Below are 16689 nucleotides of genomic sequence, written 5' to 3' on the forward strand. Positions count from 1 at the left end.
ACCGTAGGACCTTCCGACGTCAGCGTCACGTGACCCGTCACATGACTCTGACGTCAGCGAAGGTCCTTCATTCAACCGCGATGTGCCCGGAAGCCGGCAGGACGCAGCGCGGGCCGTCAGAAGGTGAGAATATATATATTTTTTATTTTATTCTTTTTTTTTTTATGGTACCTGGGTCTGGATGAGAGTCCTCTCATCCACACCCGGGTACCATCCGCACATTAGACCGCATGAAAAGCGCATCAACATATACAGTGATGCGGATTCCATGCGGTCTAATGCAAGTCAATGGCGGCAAAAGAGCAGCGTTTCCGCAAAATTAATTGACATGCTGCGGATTTTTGACCGCAGCGTTCACGCTGCGGAAAAATCCGCATCATGGGCACAGCACATGCGGATTTCCATTGGGGAACATTGCTGCCCTTCTACCATGCGTTTTTCATGCATTTCCGCAACTGCAAAAACGCTGCGGAAACGCATGAAAAACGCATCGTGTGAACTCAGCCTTAAAGGGATTATCCAACCTTTAAAAAAAAAATAAAATTGTAAAAACAGCAGCCTATGTGATTACATAAACTATACTCCTCATTTCAGCCAGTGATTCAACTCTGCACATCCAGGGTCTTTGTTTACAAGCAGCCGGTATGTGACTACTACAGCCAATAAGCGGCTTCAGTGGTCATGTGCCTTCTAGTAGCATCACTGCTCAACAGGATCCACAATGCCAGATGCATGACATGTGAGTGCTGAGGTCACTGATTGGCAGCAGCGGTCACATTCTGCCCACTGCCTACCCAAGATATGGTCTCCCAAGATCTCAATCTGCGTATGTGCCGCCTCTGGCAGCCATTTTCCTGCAGCCCGCCGCAGGGAACTGAATGGGAAAGGGGACTCTGCTCACCAGCGCCGACATCTAATGAGCACCCAGGCAACGCAGCATCGCCCCATTCCTGCCGCTGGCCTTTTGAAGCAGCAACTTGGCCTCCTGTGATCTCTCTCCTCTGCCGCCGACCTCCCATGTAAGCTATCTTCGGATTATTATTATTATTTATTATTATAGTGCCATTTATTCCATGGCACTTTACATGTGAAAAAGGGGTATACATACAAGAACAATTACAATAATCTTGAACACAATGTGACGGCGACTGGTACAGGAGGAGCGAGGACCCTGCCCGTGAGGGCTCACAGTCTACAAGGGATGGGTGAGGATACAGTAGGTGAGGGTAGAGCTGGTCGTGCAGCGGTATTGGTGGAGTGGTGGTTACTGCAGGTTGTAGGCTGGTCGGAAGAGGTGGGTCTTCAGGCTCTTTTTGAAGGTTTCCACGGTCGACGAGAGTCTGATGTGTTTGGGTAGAGAGTTCCAGAGTAGGGGGGAAGAATGGGAGAAATCTTGTATGCGATTGTGGGAGGAGGAGATTAGAGGGGAGTAGAGAAGGAGATCTTGTGAGGATCGGAGGTTGCGTGAGGGTATGTAGCGGGAGACTAGGTCAGAGATATATGGAGGAGACAGGTTGTGAATGGCTTTATATGTCATGGTTAGGGTTTTGAACTGGAGTCTCTGGGCAATGGGGAGCCAGTGAAGGGATTGACAGAGAGGAGAGGCCGGGGAATAGCGGGGGGACAGGTGGATTAGTCGGGCAGCAGAGTTTAGGATGGATTGGAGGGGTGCAACAGTGTTGGAAGGTAGGCCACAGAGCAGGAGGTTGCAGTAGTCAAGGCGGGAGATGATGAGGGCGTGCACTAGTGTTTTTGCAGATTCATGGTTGAGGAATGTGCGGATCCGGGAGATATTTTTGAGTTGGAGTCGGCAGGAAGTGTAAAGGGCTTGGATATGTGGTTTGAAAGAGAGTTCAGAGTCCAGGGTTACCCCAAGGCAGCGAGCCTGAGGGACTGGGGAAAGTGGGCAGCCATTGACGTTGATAGATAGGTCAGTTGGGGGGGTTCAATGAGATGGCGGAAAGATGATGAATTCTGTTTTGTCCATGTTAAGTTTTAGAAATCTAGCAGAGAAGAAGGATGAAATAGCAGACAGATATTGTGGGATTTTGGTTAGTAAGGAGGTGATATTGGGTCCAGAGAGGTAGATCTGTGTGTCATCAGCATAGAGGTGATAATGAAAGCCATGAGACTCTATGAGCTGTCCCAAGCCTAAGGTGTAGATGGAGAAGAGCAGGGGTCCTAGAACAGAACCTTGGGGGACACCAACAAATGGGGGGCGAGATGAGGTGGTCTGTGAGTGGGAGACACTGAATGTCCTGTCTGTTAGGTATGAGGAGAGCCAGGATATGGCCAAGTCTGTGATGCCGAGAGATGAGAGAGTTTGTAGTAAGAGGAAATGGTCCACTGTGTCGAAGGCAGATGACAGGTCTAGGAGGAGGAGGACAGAGTAGTGTCGCTTAGATTTGGCGGCTAGTAGGTCGTTGGTGACTTTAGCCAGTGCAGTTTCAGTAGAATGGTGCGGTCGGAAACCAGATTGTAGGCGGTCGAAGAGGGAGCAGGAGGAGAGGTGGGAGGACAGCTCAGAATGGACGTGTTGTTCCAGTAGTTTTGAGGCATAGGGGAGAAGTGATATGGGGCGATAGCTAGACAGAGAGGATGGGTCAAGGGAGGGCTTTTTGAGGATTGGTGTGATTGAGGCATGTTTGAAGCATGAGGGGAAGACACCAGCTGTTAGTGACAGGTTGAAGAGGTGGGCTAGGGTTGGGATGAAGATAGTGGTAAGGTTTGGGATGAGGTGGGACGGGATTGGGTCAAGTTTACAGGTGGTGAGGTGTGATTTGGAGAGTAAAGAGGAAAGTTGATCTTCCATAATGGTGGAGAATGTGGTTTTGGAGGAGGAGGGTTGAGTAGGTGTGGGGAGGGGCTGTGGGGGCTTTAGGCAAAAGCTTTGTCTGATGGTGTCAATCTTCTGCTTGAAGAATGAGGCAAAGTCTTTGGCTGAAATAAGAGGAGAGGGAGGAGGCACTGGGGGACGGAGGAGAGAATTGAAGGTGTTGAATAGTTGTTTGGAGTTGTGAGATAGGGAGGATATGAGAGATGAGAAGTATGTTTGTTTTGCTGCAGTGAGTGTGGACTTGAAGGTAGTGAGGGATTGTTTGAATGCGATGAAGTGCTCACTGGAGTGAGCAACCCTGGAGTCCCGTCGCAGTTCTTTAGTTAGGCTGGTGTGCCAGGGTTGTCTGTTGATTGTGCGAGCTTTGGTATGTGTGAGGGGGGCGACTGAATCGAGAGCTGCATCTGTTGTGGTGTTGTATAAAGTGGCAGCAACATCTGCATCATGTAAGGAACTAATGTCTGTAAGAGGGAGAAGGGATTCAGAGAGTGAGTGTAGGTCAAGGTGTTTGAGATTTCTGCGAGGGTATTGAAGTTTGTGGAGTGGGGATTGTTGCCCTGGGGAGGAGAGGGTAGAGAATGTAAGTAGGTTGTGGTCAGAGAGAGGTGAGTTAAAGAGGTTAGATAGGGAACAGAGGCAGGTGAAGATGAGGTCTAGCGTGTGGCCGTCTTTGTGGGTGTGTGTGGAAGATCACTGGGTAAGACCGAAGGAGGAAGTGAGGGATAGAAGCTTAGAGGCAGCTGAGTGGGAAGTGTCAATGGGGATGTTAAAAAATTTAGAGGAAAAAAGTTTGTCTTATAATTGAAAAAATGTGTTTTTTTTAGGTATTTAAAAAGTTAGAGAGCTGTTCCAGCTCTTGTTCAATTGGAGCCATTTTCTTATTTTTATCCATTTTTTCTTCTCTCTTTATATAATTTACTGTTACTTGCATATATGTATGCACAAACTTTGCATTGTAATTTTGATCTGAATAACATTAGAGTTGTACAGTGCCTAAAAGTACAAAAAGTGTATATGGCCACACAATACATTTATTTGTATGCTTCTCATTTCATGTGTAGCTGTTCATTCAGTAGCTTTATTATGGAGAATATTTATTTATTTTACTGACTTATATAGCGCCATTAATTCCAAGGCGCTTTACAGACATTATTATCACTGTCCCCATTGGGGCTCACAATCTAAGTTCCCTATCAGTATGTCTTTGGAGTGTGGGAGGAAACCGGAGAACCCTAAGGAAACCCACGCAAACACAGAGAGAACATAAAATACAAACTCCTTGCAGATGTTGTCCTTGGTAGGATTTGAACCCGGAACCCCAGTGCTGCAAGGCTGCAGTGCTGCTAACCACTGAGCCACCTTGCTGCCCCATGATTATATTACAATCCATTATGGAAACATAATTCAACTGCATGTGCTCTTTTGAATACTATTTTTTCTGTATGTTCTAAATGGATTTAAAATTCAGTTGTAATTTCTCAGTGTTTTTGAACTCATTTCTAGCTTTATTTTTATGATACCAAGCTCCTGGCCCTTGTACAGTCAGAGACGTAACAGTTAACAAGATAGATAACTATAGTGTGCCACAGAAGAAAGTTTAGGAATGAATAGCATTCTGCTATGCATGATGACCTATCCTTGGAATAGGTCATCAATATAAGTTCGACAGAGGGGCCCAATGACCATTATAGGTTCTTCCTGTGTTCTATTATGTGGCAGTTTTAGTAGCGATACAGCAAAGGTAAATAAAACATAACTTTTACTTGTTAACCGTTTCCCGACCGCCCACTGTATATAAACGTCGGCGCTGCCTGGGCTCTGTGCAGCGCCGACGTTTAAAAACGGTGGGTGGTCCCGCAGCCCTCAGGACCCCCAGGGTCCTGCAAGTGCTGTGGTTGCGGTTCAGAGCGACAGCTCTGATAGGGGACATCATCGGGACCTGATTAGATCAGGTCCCAATGATGTTAACCCTTTCCTATCTTCTATATGCCGCGATCTATAGTGATCGCGGCATATAGAAGATAGTGAGAGGAGAGGGGGTCGTCTACTTACCTCTCCGACGACCCCTGATACCTTCCAGGACCTGGCGTTGTTATGGCAGCTGGAGGTCACATGACCGCCTCCAGATCTGCCATATATGGTGTCCTGCTAGGCTCAGCCTGCAAGCTGAGTCCAGCAGGAGACACAGTGTGAAACTGTCAGCAGTGGTCTCATACAATGTAATATATGTCTATTACATTACATGAGGTCAGTGATCAGAAAAGTAAAAATTAATGTCCCATACAGGGACTAAGTAAAAATGTAAAAAAAAAGTCAAAAATTTTTTTCAAACGGTTAAAAAAAATCACAAAATAAATAAAAATAGATAAATAAAATATTAAACCGATAAATCCGTATATTTATGCAAAAACAAAAAAAGTACACATATTTGGTATCGCCGCGTCCGAAACAACCCGAGCTATAAAACTGTCACACTAATTAACTCCTTCTGTGCACACCGTAATAAAAATAAATAAAAAACGGAGCAAAAAACTATGCGTTTTCCTCATATCGCCAAACAAAAAGTGGAAAAAAATGCGATCAAAAAGCAAAATGGAAATAAAAATGGTACCGCTGAAAACGTCATCTTGTTCCGCAAAAAAAAGCCGCCATACAGCTCCATCAGCCGAAAAATAAAAAAGTTATAGCTCAGAATAAAGTGATGCAAAAAAAATATTTTTTCTATAAAATTGTTTTATTGTGTAAAAGCGCCAAAACATAAAAAAATATGCAGTAAGTGTAGTATCGCTGTAAACGTACTGACCCAAAGAATAATGCTGCCTTATCACTTTTACCACACACAGAACGGCATAAAAAAAAACCTCAAAAAACAATTCCTGAATTGTTGGTTTTTGTTAATTTTACCTCCCAAAAAACGGAATAGAAAGCGATCAAAAAATGTCACGTACCCAAAAATGGTACAAATAAAAATGTCAACTCGTCCCGCAAAAAACAAGCCGTCACATGACTCTGTCGGCCGAAATATGGAAAAATTATAGCTCTCAAAATATGGCGATGCAAAAACTAGATTTTGCAAAAAAAAAGCGTCTTTTAGTGTGTGACAGCTGTCAGTCATAAAAACCCGATATAAATCTGGTATCTCTGTAATCACACCGACCCGAAGAATAAAGTAATCTCATCACTTATACCGCACGAGGAACGGCGTAAAAAATAAATAAAACCAATTCTTCACCTGCTACTGATTTGTTTATTATGTCTCCCAATATGCTCACCACACATCTAGATAAGTTCCCTAAGGGGTCTAGTTTACAAAATGGTGTCATTTGTGGGGGGTTTCCACTGTTTAGGCACATCAGGGGCTCCCCAAATGCAACATGGCGTCCGCTAATTATTCAAGCAAATTTTACATTCAAAAAGTCAAATGGCGCTCCTTCCCTTGCAAACCCTGCCGTGCGCCCAAACAGTGGTTTTTCCCACATATGGGGTATCGGCATACTCAGGAGAAATTGCACAACAAATTTCATGGTGCAATTTATCCTATTACCCTTATGATAATGCAAAATTAGGGGATGAAAAACATTTTTGTGGGAAAAATGTGAAAATTTTATTTTTACAGCTCAATATTATAAACTTCTGTGAAGCACCTTGGGGTTCAAGGTGCTCACCACACATCTAGATAAGTTCCCTAAGGGGTCTAGTTTCCAAAATGGTGTCACTTGTGGGGGGTTTCCACTGTTTAGGCACATCAGGAGCTCTCCAAACGCAACATGGCGTCTGCTAATTATTCAAACAAATTTTACATTCAAAAAGTCAAATGGCGCTCCTTCCCTTACGAACCCTGCAGTGCGCCCAAACAGTGGTTTTCCCTCACATATGGGGTATCAGCGCGCTCAAGAGAAATTGCACAAAAAAATTTGGGGTCCATTTTTTCCTGTTACCCCTGCGAAAATAAAAAAAATTGGGTCTAAAGTAACATTTTTGTGAAAAAAGTTAAATGTTAATTTTTTTCTTCCACATTCCAAAAATTCTTGTGAAGCACCTGAAGGGTTAATAAAGTTCTTGAATGTGGTTTTGAGCACCTTGAGGAGTACAGTTTTTAGAATGGTGTCACTTTTGGGCATTTTCTGTCATAAAGACCCCTCAAAGTGACTTCAAATATGATGTGGTCCCTAAAAAAATGTTTTTGTAAATTTTGTTGGAAAAATGAGAAATCACTGGTCAACTTTTAACCCTTATAGCTCCCTAACAAAAAAAATTTGGGTTCCAAAATTGTGCTGATGTAAAGTAGACATGTGGGAAATGTTATTTATTAACTATTTTGTGTGACATATCTCTCTGATTTAAGGGCATGAAAATTCAAAGTTTGAAAATTGCGAAATTTTCGCCAAATTTCCGATTTTTTTCACAAATAAACGCAAGTGATATCGAAGAAATGTTACCACTATCATGAAGTACAATATGTCACGAAAAAACAATCTCAGAATCAGGGGAACCCGTTGAAGCGTTCCAGAGTAATTACTTCATAAAGTGACAGTGGTCAGAATTGAAAAAATTGGCCCGGTCACGAAGGCAAAAACAGGCTCTGGCACGAAGTGGTTAAGTTAAAAGAGAAATATATGCACAAGATGAACACTTAAAATATAGTCATGTGTGGGGTGGTGCAGAACTATCTAACCAAGGGAGTAGCTCTAAATAGATTGGTACTGCAACAAAAACCACAAAGAGTCTCGGAGGTGAGACCCTATCAGGTACACAAAATCAAATCAAGATAAGGTCCAAATAGTAACTTAGTAACTCAATAACATATAAACATATCCATTGGACAAATGCATGGACGATCTCATATGTCTTGCCAGTGACGTTTCTGGTAAAATGTGTACCCGTCTTGAGATACCGACATGCCACACAGTTATAGCATTTAAAGCAGCCCTGTGATTAGACAACCAGGTAGGTATTTGCAGTGTACTGAAATGACTGTGAACCAGTCTGTCTTTGATTGACCTGCCTCTTTCATAAGTGACTTGTGGTCAGTCCGGTAACTGATTGCCAATGTCACTATCCATACAGAGGACTGACCAGTGCTTGGTGAGTATATCCCGAACTTGCTATGCTTCATTGTTGAAAGTGGTGGTAAACCTCGTGCAGTTCGTCTCTACAGGTCTCGTCTTTGGTCTGAGTAGCTCTGACCGATTCCTACTCTTGGCTTCCTTAAAGGCTTTTCTCAGTATGTAGTCTCGGTAACCTCTATCCCTAAAACTATTCCATAAGTCCATGGCCTGACTTTTGAAGATGCTGTCATCACTACAGTTGCTTCTTACTCTTAAGTACTGCCCTTTTGGAATCCCTTTTTTGAGGTGCATAGGGTGATTACTGTCCCAGCTCAGTAATGAGTTAGTCGCTGTCGGTTTTCTGAAGGTCTGTGTTGTTAGTTTGCCATTTGTTTAGTAATTAGGATGTCTAGAAAAGGTAATGAGGTTTTTCTAAGACAGAGGTAAAAAAACAGTCCGATGTCATTCCGATTGACTGCGCTCGCAAAGTTGTTGACTTTGGTTTGATCGCCCCTCCAAATCAGAAAGACATTGTCAATATAACGTTTCCATAGGTCCAGCTTTTCCGTGAATTCATCAATATCACCTCCAAATACCTTAGTAGCCTCCCACCAGCCCAGGAACAAATTTGCATAAGTAGGCTCGCATGGGCTCCCCATGGCGGTGTCCTGAGCTGGTGGTAGATCTTAAAGGTCGAACAGGAAGTAATTCTGTGTCAAACAGAACATTAACTTCAAAATGCACTCATTATGCGCCTGGTGTTGGCAGCCTCGCATACTGAGGAAATATTGCACCTCCAACAGGCCTTTCTCATGTGGTGTGGAGGAATATAGCCTCAACGTCGATACTACCTAGCATAACATTGGGATACATGGAAATATCCTCCAGTTTCAACAGATCGGGAGTGTCGCGTACAAAAGACTGCAAAGCTGTAACAAAAGGTTTAAGAACCTGATCAAGATAGATCCCACAATTAAAGGTTAGACCTTTAATCCCAGAGGCAATAGGTCTCCCTTTTAAGGGGGCTCAGCCCTTTATGAACTTTTGGCAGACAGTAGAAGGTGGCAGTAACCGCGTTTGTAGGTAGGAAGTAATAATACTCCGTTTTACTTATTACCTTGTTCTCCAAACCTTCATCTAGAATGTTTTTCAGTTCTAAGGTATACTTTTCCATGGGATTAACTGGTAACACCTCATATCCGTCTCTGTCACTCAAAAGATTTTCACAGATTTGTTTATAGTGGGGTATATCGAGGACAACTGTGTTGCTGCCCTTATCAGAGAGCTTCACGACAACGTGGTTGTCACTTTCAAACTTTTAAAATCTGTATTTGACTCGCCTTTTGTGATTTACCACAGGCGAGTCAAAATGTGTTGCCATACTAAATTAATGTAAAGGGTGCCAATACCAGTGACACTGCAAGGTTTAGGTTTATTTATTTTTCCCTCCCATTGTTTTTTGATTTAAATTGTTTGTTTATCATTTGCTCTTTTATATTTAACATGAGTGCGCTATACAAAAAAACTGTTTCACTTGATTCATTTTTTTCAGGAGATATTGCACATTATCTACTTTTATTTCATGGGTGCCAATTACGATGAGCAGGACTGAATTTCACTGCACCCCATAGTCACCCATAAAGTATAATGCACCCCATAGTCATCCATAAAGTATAATACACTGCATCCCATAGTCATCCATAAAGTATAATGCACCCCCATAGTCATCCATAAAGTATAATGCACCCCATAGTCATCCATAAAGTATAATTCACTGCAACCCATAGTCATCCATGTACTAGTATGGCCACTGGTTTAAATAAATACTCACCTTTCCTTCAATGCCCCACCACGCGCGTCCTCTTGTGAAGCCGGCAGCTGACTTCGGCGTGTAACGGGAGCGTATGACGTCACTGCCAAGGGCCCAGTCACGTGCACGCCCCTGGTGATAACCAATATAAAATGACATTGACCATGTTTATTAAGACAGTATTGTGAATGTACATACTGAAAGCACACCAATCTCCTTAGACATCGTTCACATAGAGCTGAAATGAAGTCGCAATTGGATGTGATATTTTAAATTAGGGGAATTATTATGTTATATCCAGGGGGTCCAGACCTTCTCAAAGATTATTTTATGTATGACTGTTAGTTTTTCGCAGATTATTCTATTACCATGTCAAGGGAGAGGAAGGATTTTCTCCAGTGCTGAGCTACATGTATATGGATTGCCATTATAATGTGTGGGAAGAGTATAAAAGCTGCGTTCAATAATTTTGAGAGGTTTGTCACCCAATAATAACATTGAATCTTTTAGATTATGAGAAGTACTTAAAGCGTAACAGTCGTTTTAATTGTTATTACATAAATCAACAGTACACGTGAAAATAAGCAACTTTGTAATATATCTTATCAGAGAAATCTTCAGTGAAGACAGACTTTCCCATTACTGACATAGGAGATGGCAGCTGCTAGTGATGAGATTCTATGTAGATAGGAGGGGGGTGGAGCTCTGCCTCTAGCTTCTCCCTCCTCCGGCATACATAGAATTGTATCTGTAGCAAGTGCCATCTCCTATCTCAGTAAAAGTCGACCAGATGTGACTATGTGTGCCTCTAGTAATGTAAGTCCTGAAACAAAGGTCCATGACCTCAGGATAGATTTTGTGAAGGTTAGCAGGAACTAGATACTCTCTATGTAGAAGTAGAGTTTTCAGTGAGTTTTCAGTTAGACTTGCCAGCTGCTTTTGCTTAGAAAAGTGCAATAATGCCGACATTGCTCTGCTGAGAGGGGGGTGTCCTAGATCAGACTCTCATTGTAGCATAAAAGTGAATTTGTCACTTTCCTTTAGGTCTTTCATAGAGTTGGGACAAAATTCCAGGGGCAGTTGGGTGGAATTTGCAAATAGACTACATAATATTAAGCTCTAGTTTTTCAGACTGGCTAACAATATTGGATAGGAAAAAGAAAATTTGCTGGGAGACCGAAATTTATTTACCACGTAGCAGGAAATTGTATAGTGTGCAAAAACCTGAACACAACCACCATTCAAAATGGAAAGCATCCTCGCTAGGTGGGAAGGCTGGGTTATGAAACATGGGTGTTAGCAAGGAGGGGTCAGAATACAAGGTGAGCTTTAATCTCGCCTGGTGCCACAATAATTTTGCGTAGTAAGCAAGTGGTGAGATTTGCTTATGTTATGGAAGGAGGGGGGGATTGAAGTCCACGCCAGATAAGGGGTGCATAAAGAGGCTTCCATGTGTACCTAAATTGAAGCGGTTTCCCGTTTGCATAGTGGCCAGTTAGGCGATTCTGGCACCCTTAAAATATTTGAAGAGATTAGGTACCTAAAGACCCCCCCTATTTATAGACCCATATGAACTGGGAAATTTGTTTTTGTACGGCTTCAATATCTTTTCTGGGACAAAAATCGTAAAGTTTCTAAATAAGTAGAGGTAGGGGATTCGAGGTAAAAGTATCATTTTCACTGAATGTATTCTGCTTATCCATGAAAGGAAAGGACATTTCCCATTTCTATAAGTCATTTTTAGCTGCTTAAGCATAGGGTGATAGTTATATTGGTAAAGTTTGTCAAGATGGTTGGTCAGCTTAGGGTTAGGCCTCTATGCTGTGTTACTTCAAGCAAAGGAGCCATCAGTCAAGCCAGGAGTAGGTGGTGCTGGGTGGGAAATAGAGCTGAAGTGATAGAGGCTTCAGACCTACAGCCTAATTTGCATATCAATTCAAAAGCTAATTTCTCAGCAATGGAGGAACGGACTGACTATGCAAAGGTATTGCTGGTCTTGTCTATGAAAGAACTACATGCATATATAGTTTGGGGTGTGAAATCCTACCAACAGATTCCCTTTAAAGGGGCGTGCTCATCTTATTTCTTTAGGTGCGCACTGCTGCTCTGCTTCTTGTATGCCAGCCCCTGGATATTGACCGTTCAGACCAATCGCATCACTGGTCTGAACAGTGCCCTCTCTGATGCTGCCAACTAGGGCAGCTTTGTCTCTGCAGCATCAATGGAGAAAATTACTGTGTAACCACATTATGACAAATAAAAATCATATATACCTGTTCTGATCCAGTGACCAGTCCTATACTTACCGCACATGGTAAGGACATGATTAGATGTTACCTTATGCATGTATTGGGGAGGATTCACATGCAGGTTTTGTGTCATCAGAAACTTTTGGAAAGTGGTTGTTTTTATGAGAAAACCCTCTTTGAATTGTATAAGTATTCTGTTTTCTAACAAATTTTGTCTTTTAAAAGGTATAAAGAAAATTTTGATTGGAAAAGACAGACGTGCGTTCCTAGCAATCTATTCTAAGTAATGGCATTAATGACAGAAAAAGATGGAGATCGAAAGTTACTGCACAAGAAGGTGTGAAAATAAATTCACAGATTGCTGAAATTGTGAGATCACTACTTGCCACTACTACATTCAACTTTTATCTACAGGATCATTTGACACTTATAATATATTTTTCTAATGTATTTATGTCCAAAAGACAGAACATAGTAAAATTAAAGGGGTACTTTGATTCCATCAAATAATCATTATATTGTATAGTGATAATTGTTAGTCCGGTGGGAAGGAGGACAACCAATGGAACACACGCCAGGGTGCACCATAACAATTGGAAAACATGTGTTTAGGATTTTAATTAACATGACTATATTTTACACATTATAAGAGTAAATTAATTTGTTAAGCAACCCCTTTATACTAATAATATTTTATAATCTTCTTTTCCAGTCAAGAACAATATGCTGTAGCTGTTGTGCCAGCTGCTGTTCCAACTGCATTCATTGCCTGAGTGGATTCATTTTACTTCTGGCAATAGCTGGTCTGGTTTTATGTGCAAGGTTTTTCTTGGGTATGTAGAAGATCTAAAACTTAAAAATGTACTAAAACAAATATACTATTGGCACTCTCTCTTTATCTACAGTACATTGAGTGGAAAAGGCCAAGAAAGTCGAAACATCTTACCAAGTTGCATTATGAACCATCCTTACTTATGAGCTAAATATCTCATGAATATTGATGAATTTATTGCACATAGCACCTTTTCATTTGTAATCCAATACAATTTATGAGCATTTATTGGAGTGTGCTGTGTTTTGGTTTTGACTATACTCTGTATGTTATGTTCACGTGTAAAATACTCACATAACGCCAATCCATTGCGTACTCCCTTTTTCTTGTTTAAAATCCGCATTGCTGGAAAGTAGAACACTAGCAATCTAAAGGCTAATTGCAAGGCCAATAATCTACAAAAAGGCATTTATAAGTGTACCCTTTGTTAAAGGAAATCTGTCAGCAGGGGTTTGCTATTTAAAGGGAATCTGTCAGCAGTTTTTTTCTACCCCACCTGAGATCAGCCTGATGTAGGCAAAGACACCCTGAATCCAATGATGTATCACTTAGATTAATGGATGCAGCGTTCTGACACAATCAGAGCTTTTAAATTTAGCATGAAGCAGAGCTGAGAAAGCTAACCCTGCCCACACCACAGTTAACCCCACCCATATCAGATTCTGTATGTACAAAGTTCATAGACAGTGAGTTGCTTATCACAAAAGGGGACGGAGTCGGACGATTGTCAGTATTTTACATCAGTATTGTAAGCCAAAACCAGGAGTGGGTGATAAATACAGAAGTGGTGACATGTTTCTATTATACTTTTCCTGATTGTTCCTCCCCTGATTTTGGCTTACAAATACTGGGGTAAAATACTGACCAAATACTGAACGTGTGAACGAGGCCTAACCCCTGACATCACATCACCTAGGGTGGCCATTTACCCTTTTTTACAGTTGCATGCAATAATAGTTTGTGCTGTCCGCACCAATATTGCATTGGGATCTTCTTAATTTCTAATTGAATTCTTACTTTCTCTGGGGCTCTGACAAACGTCAAAATATAAGACATTTTAAGGCATTTAAAATTAACATATTTTATCTCGCAGAGTTTCCAGTGATTTTGAATGGCTTCAGAAACACCTTGAATTACACTACAGAAACAGTTGATGCGTTGATCGCTGACTCAGGAACTAACCAATCTGCTTCCACCAAGACATGCAAAATGTTTGTGGGCTCCTTCACATTAACAAATGAAGTGTATCTACCCCCATATAATGATACATCATCTGCTGATTTCCAGAAGATTGCTCAGCGCCTACAAACTATGGTAAGGTGACCGTCCCCATGCTATTTGTACATGGACCCAATGTTGTATATACAAAAAGAAGGTGCAAGTAGTTAGCTCACTGCTATGTGCACAGAGGTATCAGAAATTTCCAAAAAAGAACCAATAATCAGAGACAGGTATTCAACAAGAGGTATCTGTTAAAAGCATTTCTTTCTTTATTATTTCATTCTGTGTGCTGGCTGTATGCAAAACGGGTAGTATATGGAGAGCACAAGGACCTATGCAAGTATATGTGGTTGTCCATCTGAACGTTTTTACACATAGGTCAATGGTCTGTGAGTAAATAAATCAAACTTGCCCATTATAAGGGGTGCGCCACAAAAAATGCAAGATATAAAGTTATCATCCATATTGTTTGCGTTTTTCAAAAATCCTTTTCAATTATTAAAGGAATCGTCCAGGTTTATCATGAAAGTGTGCAGTCACTCTACTTGTTTTACCTCTATCACCTACCCTCGCCCCATCTTCTTTGATTGACAGCTCTGGTTTTATAGAGGCAGAGATAAACGGAAGCAGGTGGGAAGGTGTATTTAAATCTTTAGCCACACCGAGGGTGCACCGAATGCCGGTGCTTGGTTTGAACAGTCATTCTGTGCTGGCAGACTCCATTTAATGAAGGCGTGTGGTAAGATGTGTTGAATTCATTAAGAGGTGCACTCCACTTAATGAATTTGGTGCATCTTCTCAGTGACATACACCTCAGTCATGGAATGGCACAAGTTACACCACTAATGTGGCATAATGTATGATGAATTTGGCACCCTTGCTCCGTCCATTTTGGCGAAGCTGGCTGGAACTGGTGTGAAAATGCCAAAAGTTTCTGCATTGCGAAAAAACTTTTGCAACTTTTCAGTGTGTGTTACACCATACTTTGATGAATCATCCTATAAAGGTGTGGTCTTTATAGGGCTATATCCTCTACAAGGCTATGTGCTTAGTTTATTCTGTCAGTTTTGGCTGACATAGTCCCTTTAACCCCTTTACAGCCCATGACGTATTAATACGCATCAGTGCCCTGGGCTTTAAGAGCCTGACCCGTATAAGTAAGTCATCGCGATCGCGCGAGCACACAGGCTGTGCGTGCGCGATCGCCGCCGGGTGTCAGCTGACTGTCACAGCTGACACCCGGTACTATGTGCAGGGAGCGGTCCCGCACCGCTCCCAGCACATTAACCCCCGCAATGCCGCGATCGAAGTCGATTTCAGCATTGCGGTGGCAAGGGGAGGTGATCGGTATACTCACCTCCTCTTCCGGCCTCCAGCGCTGTCTGCCGCGGCTTCCCGGGTGTTGCCATGACGACCTGATGTCGTCATGACAACATCCGGGTCCCCAGACAGCAGTAAGATTGTTTGGACATGAGCAGTGCATCTCCAAACTATCTTCTCCCTGTCCAGCGCTGACTGCCTGCATGGCACAGGGATGGTGCTGCATTCCTGTGCCATGCAGGCGATCAGAAAAAAAAAGTGAAAGTCCCATAGTGGGACAAAGTAAAAAAAGTAAAAAAAACTCCCAGAAAGTGAAAAAAAAATAAAAAATTTTTTGTAAAAATATTTAAAAAAAAATAAAAAAAATAATCCACTAAAAATAAAAATATAATGTACCCATCAATAAATATTAAGAAAAAAAAAACAAACAAACAATAAAAGTACACATATTTGGTATTGCCGCGTCCGTAACGACCTGGCCTATAAAACTGTTCCACTAGTTAACCCCTTCAGTGAACACGGTAAAAAAAATAAATAAAAAACAAAGCAAAAAACATTGCTTTATCATCATACTGCCAAACAAAAAATGGAATAACACGCGATCAAAAAGACGAATATAAGTAAAAATGGTATCGCTGAAAACGTCATCTCGTCCCGCAAAAAACAAGCCGCCATACAGCTTCATCATACGAAAAATCAAAAAGTTACAGCTCTCAGAATAAAGCGATGCAAAAAAATAATTTTTTCTATAAAATAGCTTTTATTGTGTAAAAGCGCCAAAACATAAAAAACTATATAAATGTGGTACCGCTGTAAACTGACCCGAAGAATAAAGCTACCTTATCAATTTTACCACACCCGGAGCAGAATAAAAAAATGTAAAAAAACACAATTCCTGAATTGTTGGTTTTTGTTTATTCTGCCTCCCAAAAGCTGGAATAGAAAGCGATCAAAAAATGTCACATGCCTGAAAATGGCACCAATAAAAACGTCAACTCATCCCGCAAAAAGCAAGCCGTCACATGACTCTGTCGGCCAAAATATGGCGATGCAAAAACTAGATTTTACAAAATATGTGTCTTTAAGCGTGTGACAGCTGTCAATCATAAAAACCCGATATGATTCTGGTATCGCTGTAATCGCACCGACCCGAAGAATAAAGTAATCTCATCACTTATACCGCAAGAGGAACGGCGTAAAAAATAAATGCTAGGGCTGGGGTTGGGGTTGTGCTAATATTAGGGTTAGGGTTGTTTTTTTTTTCAAAAGTAAAAAAGAAAAAGAAAAAGATGACGATATGGCAACTAGTGTTGAACGCAAGTGCTCGCTACTTGAGTTTGCATCGGGTGCTCGGGTATGCACTGAGTATCCGC

At 41.7% G+C, this 16689-nt stretch overlaps 1 protein-coding gene across 1 annotated transcript in view; it reads left to right on the plus strand.

Annotated features, from left to right (window-relative positions):
- The window catches only part of LOC141214508 (transmembrane protease serine 11D-like), a 110501-nt gene that overhangs the window by 43517 nt on the left and 50295 nt on the right, over positions 1–16689 (plus strand). The window contains exons 2-4 of the mRNA XM_073665447.1: positions 12169–12280; positions 12656–12776; positions 13869–14089. Coding sequence (XP_073521548.1) covers positions 12230–12280; positions 12656–12776; positions 13869–14089 — 393 coding nt within the window. The 5' untranslated portion in view covers positions 12169–12229. The remainder of the gene's footprint in view (positions 1–12168; positions 12281–12655; positions 12777–13868; positions 14090–16689) is intronic.

This window comes from Phyllobates terribilis, unplaced genomic scaffold (assembly GCF_046119375.1).
Source record: "Phyllobates terribilis strain yellow unplaced genomic scaffold, ASM4611937v1 Scaffold_2__4_contigs__length_985480577, whole genome shotgun sequence".
Taxonomy (NCBI): domain Eukaryota; kingdom Metazoa; phylum Chordata; class Amphibia; order Anura; family Dendrobatidae; genus Phyllobates; species Phyllobates terribilis.